The following is a 13,771-nucleotide window of genomic DNA, read 5'->3' on the forward strand; positions in this document are numbered from 1 at the left end:
ACCGCTGAGGTTATTAAAGAAGGGCATTTGGACCAGCTCTCTCATGCCATTTTTCTCTTCCCTTTGAACATGATGATTAGCCTGAGGAGTTTCAATTGCACTATGACATGCAATAGAAAGCCAGCCTACTCACTGGAGAGTCATCTACCTATTAATAAGCATTAAGTAAGTCAGCCATCATAAGGAAGCATGCAGGCTTTTGCCAAAAAATAAAGAGGTAAAAGTTACATTCTTTTGTGCTTTAACGAACCACTTATACTTCCTACACAGTTAACTAGTTTGATCAAAATAAATGAAAAATTAACCCGAAAATCATATGACCGTTCAGACACCCTATCCATTCATACTGCTTGTTAAAATACTTAATTAGAATGGACAAATAACACTAAGACTGGCTGCCTACATACATAAAGCAAAACTTTGAGGAATACTTTTAAACAGTCTTAAAGACCTGGACATGATAAATGCTACCATGACAGTAAGGATTAATTAAAAATAGTATTTTTGACACTATTATTTAACTCTAAAAAGGTACTTAAGGCACATAAAGATTTTTGACTCACATTTAGAAAAACACATGCAAAGACTGACAAAAATAACCATTTACTGAGGTAAGAAATGGACCACCCAATCATGTCCCTGCTTCAAAGAACAATAATGTATTAAAATTTAGGAAATGATAGGAACAGTCACTCTCATTTTTAACAGCAAAAAACTGCCAAAATATGGTTAACATACAATAGAGCACACACTAATTTTTTCATAAGCAACCATTAGATTTGCCAATAGTTTCAAGTAACTTTGGCATAAAAATATTGTCAGCTAAATCACATCCAACCAGAGGTAGACAAGGTAGCAGATCATAAATGTCTTAGGTTTCGCATCCTGGAATGTAAAACAAGCAGTTTTTTAAGCGACAAGATGATGAAATGCAGGCATAATTAGTGAAGAACCAAAACTAAAAGCAGAATTCACTGTGCCATGATAATGACTTACAAAGTAGAGTTTTTAGGAAAGGAAGAGTTGGATTTTCCTTTAGGAATCTATATTGTAAGGAGAAAGGGAGGGAGAACAATCATATGAAAGCAACATTACAAGAAAAATAAACCAAGAGCAGGACAAAGGAAAACATTAATGATTTGGGGGAGTAAGATTTTGGTCTTTCTGCTTCCTGTAAACTTGACTCTAGAAATAATCTGTTCCTTTTTAAGAGGATGAAATAATACCCTCTTAAGAGAGGTAAGGTTTCCTTGGATACGTATTTCTTTGCCCACCGTTTCTAGATTTGAGGGGGAGCAGAGAGAACACATTTCCTTGCTTATGGACTTTCGAGTTAAACAGTCCTCTGACATGAGTTAAGAGAAAAGGACTGAAATCGATGAGAAAAAGTGGTGCTCCCTTTAAAGAGTATGTACCAGCACACCTAGACAGAATTAGCATATTATGCAGTTTAAAAAAAAAGTATATAGGTAAAATAAAAGCTTCTGAACCAATACACTTATTTCTTTAGGAACCCTCAATTAAGATATTTTAGACACCATTAATCATACTAATTAACAGAGAAGACCACATAATTAATTCAACTAAATCCAAGTAGCCCAATTTCTTCCATATTCAGTATTGATTCTAAAGCACAAAATCAATTTAATAAAACTTTTTAGCAAAACTGGCAGATAGTCTCCTAGTACCAACAACGATTTGTAAATTCACATCTTTTTTTTTTTTTTTTTTTGCTTTCTTAGGGCCACACCTGGTGGCATCTGGAAGTTCCCAGGCTAGAGGTTGAATCTGAGTTATTTGGCTCCTGGCCTACACCACAGTCAAAACAACGCAGGATCCAAGCCATGTCTGTGACCTATACCACAGCTCACGGCAACACCTGATTCCCAACCCACTGAGCAAGGCCAGGGATCAAACCCACATCTTCATGGACACTGGTTGGATTTGTTTCCACTGTGCCACAATGGGAACTCCCTACACCTTGTTAACTTCACTAAAATCTCAAGAAACTACTTGAATTTTTCTTGTTAAACTATCACTGTCATTAATTCCAAATTTTAACCATTCAAATAAAAATTAGTCTGTTTCAACTCAATTTAATTGGTTGATTAACAAGATAAGGAATTGATGCAAATGAATTTCACATTTTAGGATTAAAAAGAAATCTACACTGAAAGTAATAAAATATCTTTGTACAAAGAGCACTCCAATGAAAACATAAGTAGTTCAAAGATATCCTTTTTTTAATTTTTTTATTTTTTGCTTTCTTAGGCCCGCACCTGGCGGCATATGCAAGTTCCCAGGCTGGGAGTTGAATTAGAGCTACAGCTGCTGGCCTAAACTAAAGCCGCAGTAGCTCAGGATCTGAGCCGCACCTGCGACTTACACCACAGCTCACAGCAACGTCAGATCCTTAATCTACTGAACAAAGCCAGGGACTGAATCTGCATCCTCATGTTATCAGTCAGATTCATTTCCACTGCGCCACAACAGAAACTAGAAAGATACTTTTTTTTTTGGTCTTATTGGGGCCGCACCACAGCATACGGAGGTTCCCAAGCTAGGGGTCTAATCGGAGCTGTAGCTGCCAGCCTACACCAGAGCCACAGCAACACCAGATTCGAGCCATGTCTGCAACCTAAAGCACAGCTCACAGAAACGCCGGATCCTTAACCCACTGAGTGAGGCCAGGGATCGAACCACAGATAGTCGGATTAATTTCCGATGCGCCACGACGGGAACTCCCAAGATACCCTATTTTTAAATGATCCATTTTATAAACCAATGCTCTCAATAACCAAGAAAAAAAGGAGTATCTTTAGTTCTGTATAAAAATGGAGTGGCATGTACTATAGCCTACTTCAATTAATCAATTCTTGGTTATGAATGATAATGAAAATTATAAACTTTATTTTTACTTATTTTTGTAATCTAACAACTTAAGTTATAAGAGCTGGCATCAAATGTCTAAAAAAAAACAGATTTTCAATGAAAGTCACTTTTTTGTAAATATTATTTTCACCCTCAAAAAAAGTCCCAGAAGTCAAAGGGGTGTTGCTTACTTAGGTCAATACAGCTTACCAAACTCTCCACATGCTTTCCTTCTATCACCTCATATAGGCAGAGAGTTATTATTCTTCTCTGAGCTGAGGGTGACTGTGAAGAATCCACAGCTATTTGGTCATTCTTCTTAGTAGTTATTGTTAGAATACAATAGAATATAAAGCTGGAAGGAACCTTAAGTCATTAGTTCAGAGATGGTTAAATTGGTTTTAAGTTCCACAGAGTGGTAGTTGTTGCCTGAAGTGTTGTGTTGAATAAAAAGTAATCTGTGGCTCCATCTGGCTTTGTTGGAAAGTGTGCGAATAGATCATATGCACCACATATCGCAAGCCAACCCAAGGCAAATATCTGAAGAGTTCACAGAACTAGTGCGATTTAGAAAGTGAGTCACCTAATTCTCACTTCAGTATCTTAACCCAAAATAACTCTAAAATTTGACTTTTTGTACTTCCACTGACAACCTACATGCCTGTACACTCATTTCAGTGGCACCTTTAAAAAGTATGATTCCACGACAGTACATATGTTGGTTTGACCAACTAAAACTACAGCTAACATCTCAAGCAGTACATCAATTTCAGTTTGGGTAATACATTCTTAAAGGATCTGCAGGTAAAAGTGACAACAAACTTTTGACAAACTTTGTTTCCACTTCCCATGTCACCACTACCAATTACAAAACTCCCACAATCTCGTAAACAATCATGTTACACTAGTTTGTGTCCCTCTCCTTCTCCCTTGCCCCCAAATGATCTATCATGATAAAAAAAGGAGTCTTTGGAAATGGACAGAATAAAATATCCTTTAAAATCAAGACATGCAACAAATTTTGCCTTTTACATCTAGAATAAATGTTAAGAACCCATCCCACACCCACCTCCATCACAAGATTAAATTTTCTAAAATACTCTATTAACTATTTACAACTGAAACAGAAGAAAACAGAAAGGGACCAGGCCAGACCTCTAAAATAAGAACCTAAAGGCAGGACATTCCATTCGCTGTATAGAATACAGAGGAAAACTAGTTCCTTTTTTAGATAAAAGATTGGCAGAAAAAAAAAATGCCTCATAAGTATCTATTGATACCATTTAGTTTTAACCTGAGGATTAACAAACACTCAGCCAAAGCAATGACCATGACAATCAAAAACAATTATCCTTAGACCCCTAAAATTAAATCTGAAGATACTATGAACTGCTTCCTTGCTATCTTTCAAAGCACAGAGTGAGAGAACAGGTAAGCTAAGTTTAGTAAATTTTATTAGAGAGAAAACATTAAATCTTTGAATATTAACAAAAGATTCCCTTTCCCAAATAGATCTTTTACATTATCATCTTACAGATCAAAATAGAAAACTCTACTTTTTATTTCCTATAAAGGTGGCAATTAAAATTTGATAGTCTCAGTTTAAATTACAGCTTAACGGAGAAAAATACCAAGAAATTCCTAAAAATAAACAGATTCAACAACTGTAAAACAACAAATTTAACTTCAGTTTCCTTACCATCACCCTGCATGTCTGAAGTCCATAGTGTCAGATTATCACGTAACAACTGCATGATAAGTGTAGAGTCCTTATAGCTTTCTTCACTCAGCGTATCCAGTTCTGCAATTGCATCATCAAAAGCTGCTTTTGCCAACCTACGAATGTTTATGTTTTACAAAAATAAGTACAAAAACAAAATAAGAAATGACATAAGTTAAATGCCAGTCTTTTATTCAGTTATTACATAGTACATAATAGTGACACTATAAGCTTGGGCTTAGGCACTGAAATAAAGTATGTAACTAGTGAAAATTTAATTTATTAATTTCAATTTGCTCAATTTTTTATAATTCAGCAACTTTAGAATTAGTGGTCTAGTGGAGTTCCTGTTGTGGCTCAGTGGTTAACAAATCCGACTAGGAACCATGAGGTTGCGGGTTCGGTCCCTGGCCTCGCTCCATGGGTTAAGGATCTGGCGTTGCCATGAGCTGTGGTGTAGGTTGCAGATGGAGCTCAGATCCCGAGTTGCTGTGGCTCTGGCATAGGCTGGCAGCTATACCTCCGATTAGACCCCTAGCCTGGGCACCTCCATATGCCACTGGAGCAGCCCTAGAAAAGGCAGGAAGACAAACAAACAAACAAAAGAACTGCTGGTCCAGTGGTCAATTCTCAATTTTAACTGCCAGGTCCACTTACTGCTATGCTTTCAACAAGCAGACCAAATTCCATCCTAATCCAATACCAATATATAAGCATAATAAAGGAATTTCCAAGTTTTAGTCTAGCTTACTTATTTAATAATTTTTTAATGGTTAATTTTTAAGATTTTTTTTATTTCCAATACAATTTTTTTTCTCTCTACAGCATGGTGACCCAGTTACACGTACATGTACACATTCTATTTGCTCACATTATCAAGCTTCATCATAAGTGACTATACAGGAGTTCCTGTCGTTGCTCAGTGATTAAGGAATCCGACTAGGAACCATGAGGTTTCGGGTTCAGTCCCTGGCCTCGCTCAGTGGATTAAGGATGCGGCGTTGCCATGAGCTGTGGTGTAGGTTGCAGACGCGGCTCAGATCCCGCATTGCTTTGGCTCTGGCGTAGGACGGCAGCTACAGCTCCAATTAGACCCCTAGCCTGGGAACCTCCATATGCCGCGGGAGCATCCCTAGAAAAGGTAAAAAAAAAAAAAAAAAAAAAAAAAAGTGACTATATATAGTACCCAGCGCTACACAGCAGGATCTCATTGCTAATCCATTCCAAAGGCAATAGTTTGCTACTTAATAAATTTTTAACACAAAAAAAATTCTTGGATGGTATCTCACAATTTAGTTCAATAGAGAATTTAATATTAGTTGGAGCAAGAAAGGAAAAAGTAATATAAAACCAATGAAAATGTGATTATAAAGCCATTTACGGGAGTTCTCTCAAAGAACCTAAATATGTGTATAACTCAGTCATTTTACTGCACAGCAAAAATTAACACTAAATCAACTATACTTCAATTAAAAAAAGTTTAAAAGAAATCTAATAATACAAGGAGTGATAACATAAATAACTCTGACAGAAGAAGGATAGGAGTTTCCCTGGTGGTCTAGCGGTTAGGATTCATCACTTTTCCATACATATAGCTACAGCTCAGGTTCAATCCCTGGGAACTCCATGGCTCAGGAAAAAAAAAAAGTGATTTGAAATTCTTAAATAAATAATACATGATGAAGTACTTCAGGGGCTTAAGAAGAACAAATGGGGATGTTCATACTTGAACTAATCCTAATGGGTAGGAAAAAAGCATAAATGGCACTCTTCAGATAAAAGCAAAAGCATGGAAAAGACAAGTTGAAGCTACACGTGGGACTAAAGAATGGTATAAGTCAATCAACACTACCTGCTATAGCCCAGCTGTAGCAGTAGGTCACAGCTGTGGCCTGGATTTGAGCCCTGGCCCAGGAACTTCCACATGCTGTGGGTGCGGCCAATAAGGGAAGGGAGGAAGGGAGGGAGGGAGGAAGAGAGGGAGGGACGAAGGAAGGAATTATCAGCTGAAGAGCTATATAGCTTCTTTAGTCAAGATACATAACCTGTTTGAACAAACTAGACGAGTCACTTAGACTGTTTTTAGGTGTTCCCGTCGTGACTAGTATTCAAGGTCTTGGGTTCAATCCCTGGCCTCACTCAATGAGTCAAGGACCCAGCATTGCTATGAGCTGTGTAGGTCACAGAGGCGGTTCTGATCTGGAGTTGCTGTGGCTGTGGCACAGGCTGGTAGTTAAAGTTCTGATTTGACCCCTAGCCTGGGAATCTCCATATGCCACAGGTACAGTTCTAAAAAGAAGAAAAAAAATGTTTTCAGATGAAGAATACTGATTTGCATTCAAATGAATCCAATTTACATCAGGAAAATCTCTTTTTCCATGGAATATATGATTTCTACATGCTCAAGAATACTGAAGCTACTACAAAGACTGTTATTCCTATTACATGAGATATCTAAAATAGATAAATTCATGGAGTTCCTACTGTGGCTCAGTGGGTTATGAACCCAACCAGTATCCATGAGGATGTGCATTCCATCCCTGGCCTCACTTTGTAGGTTAAGGATCTTGCGTTGCCATGAGCTATGGTGTAGGGTCACAGACATAGCTTCGATCCCAAGTTGCTGTGCTGTAAGAGCAGCTGCAGCTCCAAATTGACCCCTAACCCAGGAACTTCCATATGCCACAGGTGCACCTCAAATAAATAAACAATAAATTCAGTAAAACAAAGTAGAGATTACCAGGAATTGGGGCAGAGGGGAATATGGAACTACTGCTTAGTGGTTATTTTGTTTCAAGTGATGAAAGTTTTAGAAATAATTATGACAGTTACACAATATTGTGAGTGTACTTAATGCCACTGAACTGCAAAAAAAAAATTTTTTTCTTTTGTCTTTTTGCCATTTCTTGGGCTGCTCCCTCGGCATATGGAGGTTCCCAGGTTAGGGGTCGAATCACAGCTATAGCCGCCGGCCTACGCCAGAGCCACAGCAACGCAGGATCCGAGCCGAGTCTGGGACCCACACCACAGCTCACGGCAACGCCGGATCCTTAACCCACTGAGCAAGGGCAGGGACCGAACCCGCAACCTCATGGTTCCTAGTCAGATTCGTTAACCACTGCGCCACGACGGGAACTATTTTAACCATTTTAAAATTTGCAATTCAGGAGTTCCCGTGGTGGCGCAGTGGTTAATGCATCCAACTAGGAACCATGAGGTTGTGAGTTCGGTCCCTGGCCTTGCCCAGTGGGTTAAGGATCCGGCGTTGCCGTGAGCTGTGGTGTAGGTTGCAGATGCAGCTCGGATCTCGCATTGCTGTGACTCTGGCGTAGGCCGGTGGCTACAGCACAGATTAGAGCCCTAGCCTGGGAACCTCCATATGCCGCGGGAGCGGCCCAAGAAATAGCAACAACAACAACAAAAAAATAAATAAATAAATAAATAAATAAAAATAAAAATTAAAATTAAATGGTTAAAACAATTATCACAGCCTTTTAAGTCAATTATACTTCAAAAAATGAAAAAATCATTAGAATAATAAACGTTATACATATTTAATAAGTAAAAAGCTATGTAGATAAAGATACTCCCACTGGGAACTCTGTCTAGTCACTTACGATGGAACACGTAGTATGAGAAAAAAGAATGTACACATGTAAGTATAACTGGGTCACTATGCTGTACAGAAATATATATATAAATAAATGATTAAAAAAATTAATTTAAAAAAAGATATTCCTCAAATTTATGTCGGTATCAACAACTGGGAACAATCTTGGCATTCCCGTCATGGCTGAGTGGTTAATGAATCCGACTGGGAACCATGAGGTCAGGGGTTTGATCCCTGGCCTCATTTAGTGTGTTAAGGATCCGGCGTTGCCGTGAGCAGTGGTGCAGGTCGAGAACATGCCTCCAATCCTTTGCTGTGGCCCTGGCATAGGCCGGCAGCTACAGCTCCAATTAGACCCCTAGCCTGGGAACCTCCATGTGCCACAGGGGCAGCCCTAGAAAAGACAAAAAAAGGGGGGGGGGGCACAATCTGAAGTATAAATGAGGGAATATTCACATACTGATGGAAGTAACAGGATGCAAAATACAAAATGAGATGTACACTAAGAGTGTAATATATTAAAAACATGGTAGAAAGGCTTTGAAAATTAATACATAAAAATGAAGTACTGTGAAAATTTCTACCAATCAAATTTTTCCCCATCAACATAATTATCCTGCTATCCTAGTGAACTGAAATCAGTCAGTCTATATATCATCCAAAACAGTTTCATTAAGAGCCAAAATAATTCTTTCTGTTTGTTTGTTTTTTACTTTTTTAGGGCCGTACCCTCAGCATATGGAGGTTCCCAGGGTAGGGGTCGAATCAGAGCTGTAGCTGCTGGGCCTACACCACAGCCACAGCAATTCGGGATCCAAGCCATGTCTTCGACCTACACCGCAGCTCACAGCAATACCAGATCCTTAATCCACTGAGTGAGCCCAGGGATCAAATCTGCATCATCATGGATGCCACATTCTTTAACCACTGAGCCATGACAGGATCTCCCAAAATAATTCTTATTACATGGCCAAGGGGACAAAAGCAGTCCCAGGGAACAAGACAGAAAAACAAGTAGCTATTCTCCCTTGTAACCTTTTTCACATTCACAGTTGAGAGCTTTTGTTCTCTTTCATGACTTACCTGCAGGCACGGTCAGGGGAATTAAGAATTTCATAGTAGAATACTGAAAAGTTGAGGGCAAGACCTAAACGAATAGGATGTGTTGGTGGAAGTTCTGTCATTGCAATATCACTAGCAGCTTTATAAGCCACTAGGCTGTTCTCTGCAGCCTCTTTCCTGTCGTTTCCTGTGGCAAATTCAGCCAGATACCTGTGGTAGTCCCCTTTCCTAAAACAAAACAAAAACAAACAAAAAAACAACAGAATTAGGAATAATACTTTTAAAATAAATTCCTCAAATTTTTCTGTAGTACATAAAATCAAGTATGCAAAAAAAATGCATAACAATTAACACATATAATTCAGAAATTTCAAAAAGTCTCTTTCAGGAATGACTGCCTCATCTCTTTAGTTTTCCTCAGATTTCACACTGCCAAATGTTAAGAAAAATCCTAGACAAAATTAACCAAAAGGGCTCAAAAAAAATCAAATTTAACCACTTGACAGACCTGAATTAAAACAGAAAAATGGTTCCAAAGACTGACACGGTAGTTTATTAATCATGAAAAAAAACTTTGCATTACTTGTAGCTAGGGGGGGCAGCCCTACACAAGCCAATGAACATAATAAATAGGAAAAGCAAAACCTAGGACATTTTTACAGTAACAGTCTGACCGTCTTAAATGCAGTAATACTGATTCTTCTTAGCAGTAAATTTGCAAATGTGTGTTCAAAAATTAATGTAAGTTTTGAGATTCAGTCCTCCCGTTAACTACCCTTTCAACATTAAATAAAATGCTGAAAACCTAAAAGAAAAAGTGATTCTAAAAAGGCCAACATTTAATCTGACATTTTCCCATCTAGTATAGAACCTACATTTTATAATAGAAAACCTTGGACTCGCCAGTGTTAGCTGCTGGAATGAGGTGTTTGTCCAGTACATCCAGAATGTCACAACAGATTAATTTTAGCTCAGTCTCAACCTAAAAAAAAAAGTCAAAAACTTTAAATACGAAATTATACAAATTATCATTCTTTTTTTTATTTTAGGGCCACACCCTCGGCATATGGAAGTTCCCAGACGAGGGATCAAATCCGAGCTGTGGCTGCTAGCCTACACCACAGCCACAGCAACTCCAGATCTGAGCCACAGCTTGTGGCAATGCCAGATCCTTAACCCACTGAGCGAGGAGGCCAGGGATCGAACACGCACATTCATGGATACTAGTCAGGTTCTTAACCCACTAAGCCACAGCAGGAACTCCTATCCTGGAATTCTTAAATTCCAGTATTTTACTACTGGATTACAACTTCCTTTTCTAGTTCCTTTCTTACTATTATTCCTACTTAAAGGCACATCAGGACATCCGGTCTCTTGACTCTCATCTTCTCCCAATTTATCAGTCCCTCTTTTTGCTTCCTGCTTCCTTTCCTACTTACCCCAAATCCTATAATCTAGCACACAGACTTCTCTTTTCAGCACATTAAACTTTCTCATTTCCTCATCCCTGAGACATCAAACTTGTCTACTGACGATTCCTGTTTGTTCCAACGTATTTGAAGGTAATGGTCACACTAATACCAGCTCACCACCTTCTATGTGGTACCAGGTATGTTACTTAATCACTCAGAACAACCTTGGTTTTTCCCATCTATAAAGTGGAATAGTAACCTATCCTTTACAAGATCATTTAAAGATTAAATTAACTTGCACAATTACATAGAGTGTAATATCTCTCCCTATGCTTTGTGACTGTTTCTGTCATTTCCCTCACTGTACTCTTAAATGAGTGTGATTATATGTCTCTCTGCTCCACTAAAATCAGTTTCTCAGTAGCAGCACTAGTGACACTTTGGGCTACATACATCTTTGTTGGGGGGGGGGTGCTATTCTATGCATAATGGGATGCTTAGCAGTATCCCTGCCTCTACGCAATAAATACCAGTGGCACCCTCGAGCTGTGAAAACCAAAAACGTCTCTAGACATTGCCAAATGTTCTCCGAGGAGCAAAATCAACCTCTGGTTAAGAACCACTACAGTAAATCAAACTTTTGTAACCAAAACCCACAATAAGAAAAACATCACATATATATGAAACAACTTTATGAAATGCCCAATGCCATGGGGTATTTTCTACTCTATTAAAACAATGATGGAGTTCCTGCTGCACGCAACAGATCAGTGGCGTCTCTGTAGCAACAGGACGACACAGGTTCAACCCCAGCCTGGCACAGGAGGTCCAAGGATCTGGCTTTGCCACAGGTGCAGCCTAAGTTGCAAATGTGGCTCAGATCTGATCCTGGGCCTGGGAACTCCATATGCTACAGGGCTGCCAAAAAAAGGAAAAAAAACAACAACCAAGGACTAGGCATATGCACACTACTGAATATGGAATGGATGGTCAACGGAGACCTGATGTAGAGTACAGGGAATTCTACCCAATATTCTGTAATAACCTACATGGGAAAAGAATCTGGAAAAAAAAAAATGGCTACGTGTATATGTAGAAGTGAATCACTTCACTGTGCAGAATTATCACAACATTGTAAATTAACTATAATTCAATAAAACTTAAAAAGAAAAATGAGTAGGAGTTCCAGTTGTAGCTCAGCACTAATGAACCCAAATAGTATTCTTACAGACAGGATTCCATCCCTGGCCTTGCTCGGTGGGTTAAGGATCTGGTGTTGCCTCGAGCTGTGGTGTAGGTTGCAGACACACCTCAGATCTGGTGATGCTGTGGCTGTGGCGAAGGCAGCTGCAGCTCCAATGTGATCCCTAGCCTGGGAACTTCCATATGCCGCAAGTACAGCCCTAAAAGACCAAAAAGAGAAAAAAAGACTGATCTTCCATAAGGTTATTAACTACATCCGTCACATTTTGCACCTATTACCACCTAGAAAATTGTGTAGTACGTATTTGTTAAACTGTCCTAAAGAATAATTTCACGTCACTCAATGAAGTATTTTGTAGTTATCATAAGTATAAACAGAAGATTAAATTATTTCTCTACTTGAGTGGTGCTCAAAGTTGAACACTACTCTCTGTAGCTTCCAAGGGAATAAAGTTCTTCTCCTCTGTCTTAAAATACTGTACAGCCTGTAATTCTTAATTCATGTGAGTAAAAGATACAAATCCATTAATGTAAAAAGTATATTACACAGGTAAACAATGGCTGTACTAGGCTGTGATCTAAATAGTTCAACAGCAAGATACCATTCTTCAATGTTGCCTAGGATACAACAATCTCACCATTTGCCGATATTCCCGAATCATTTTTAGTTTGTCTTCTCCTCCCTTGTTTTCTTCTTTCTGTTCAATGCTGCTGATTATTCTCCAGGAAGCTCTTCTAGCTCCAATCACATTTTTATATGCAACAGATAGGAGGTTTCTTTCTTCAACTGTCAACTCCACGTCCATCCCTGCTACTTTCTTCATTGATTCCACCATTTCTATAAGGGAAAGTAAAATCAGACCTTATAAATTGTTTTATTAAAACACCCCCATCACATTAGGTCTTAATCAGTTAAGCTAATGTGAAATAAAAGAAAAAAAATTTTTATGGCCACGCCTGTGGTATACAAGACATTTCTTGTGGGGGGGGGTGCACAAGCACACTATATGGAAGTTCTCAGGCTAGTAGTTGTATCAGAGCTGCAACTGCTGGCCTATGCCACAGCCACAGCAACCCTGGGTCCTTACTTAACTCACTGATGGAGACCAGGGATCAAACACATATCCTCATGGATACTAGCCAGGTTCATAACTGCTGAGTCAAGATGGGAACTCCCTAAAAGAGAAATTTCTTAACAAAAAAAAATTTAAATAATGATCAGAAGAGTTTGAATAGGAGTTCCCTTGTGGTGCAGCAGACTAAGAACCCAGCACTGCCACCACAGCAGCCTAAGTCATTGCTGTGGCAAGGGTTCAATTCCCGGCCTGGGAAATTCCACATGCAAGAAGGTGCCCCCTCCCCCCAAAAAAACCCACTAAACCCACTAAATGTGTAAAAGACTAGGTAAATTAAGAGCCCAGAACAAGGGGATTTAGAGTATAAGTTGTATGGGATCAAAATGTCTTCATACAGTAACAAGTATAATTTGTCTGGAGTCATCGCTCTCATAAAGAGAACCAGGAACACATGTCTACCTATTTCCCAATAAAAATAACTCAGCTGGCAGTTTAAAACAAAAAAATTTAATTTATAGGCTCTTAAATGCAAGACACTGTCTCAGGAGTTCCCTAGTGGTTCAGTAGAATCGAAAAATTATTTCCCAAGCAGGAGTTCCCATCGTGGCGCAATGGTTAACGAATCCGACTAGGAACCATGAGGTTGCGGGTTCGGTCCCTGCCCTTGCTCAGTGGGTTAACGACCAGCGTTGCCGTGAGCTCGTCGCAGACACGGCTCGGATCCCGTGTTGCTGTGGCTCTGGCATAGGCCGGTGGCCACAGCTCCGATTCGACCCCTAGCCTGGGAACCTCCATATGCCGCAGGAGCAGCCCAAGA

The 13,771-nt window shown here is 39.2% G+C and overlaps 1 protein-coding gene across 2 annotated transcripts in view; it reads right to left on the reverse strand.

Annotated features, from left to right (window-relative positions):
- YWHAE (tyrosine 3-monooxygenase/tryptophan 5-monooxygenase activation protein epsilon) overlaps positions 1–13,771 on the reverse strand; it is a 44,195-nt gene that overhangs the window by 1,591 nt on the left and 28,833 nt on the right. Inside the window, exons 2-6 of one of the 2 annotated variants that reach the window (XM_021067552.1) lie at positions 12,517–12,716; positions 10,139–10,245; positions 9,285–9,491; positions 4,571–4,707; positions 997–1,043 (exon numbers count right to left, since the gene is read on the reverse strand). In XM_021067552.1, the coding sequence (XP_020923211.1) occupies positions 1,036–1,043; positions 4,571–4,707; positions 9,285–9,491; positions 10,139–10,245; positions 12,517–12,716 (659 nt within the window). In that variant the 3' untranslated portion in view covers positions 997–1,035. The remainder of the gene's footprint in view (positions 1–996; positions 1,044–4,570; positions 4,708–9,284; positions 9,492–10,138; positions 10,246–12,516; positions 12,717–13,771) is intronic. The other variant, XM_021067551.1, reaches the window with a different exon arrangement.

Source organism: Sus scrofa, chromosome 12 (genome assembly GCF_000003025.6).
Source record: "Sus scrofa isolate TJ Tabasco breed Duroc chromosome 12, Sscrofa11.1, whole genome shotgun sequence".
NCBI lineage: Eukaryota > Metazoa > Chordata > Mammalia > Artiodactyla > Suidae > Sus > Sus scrofa.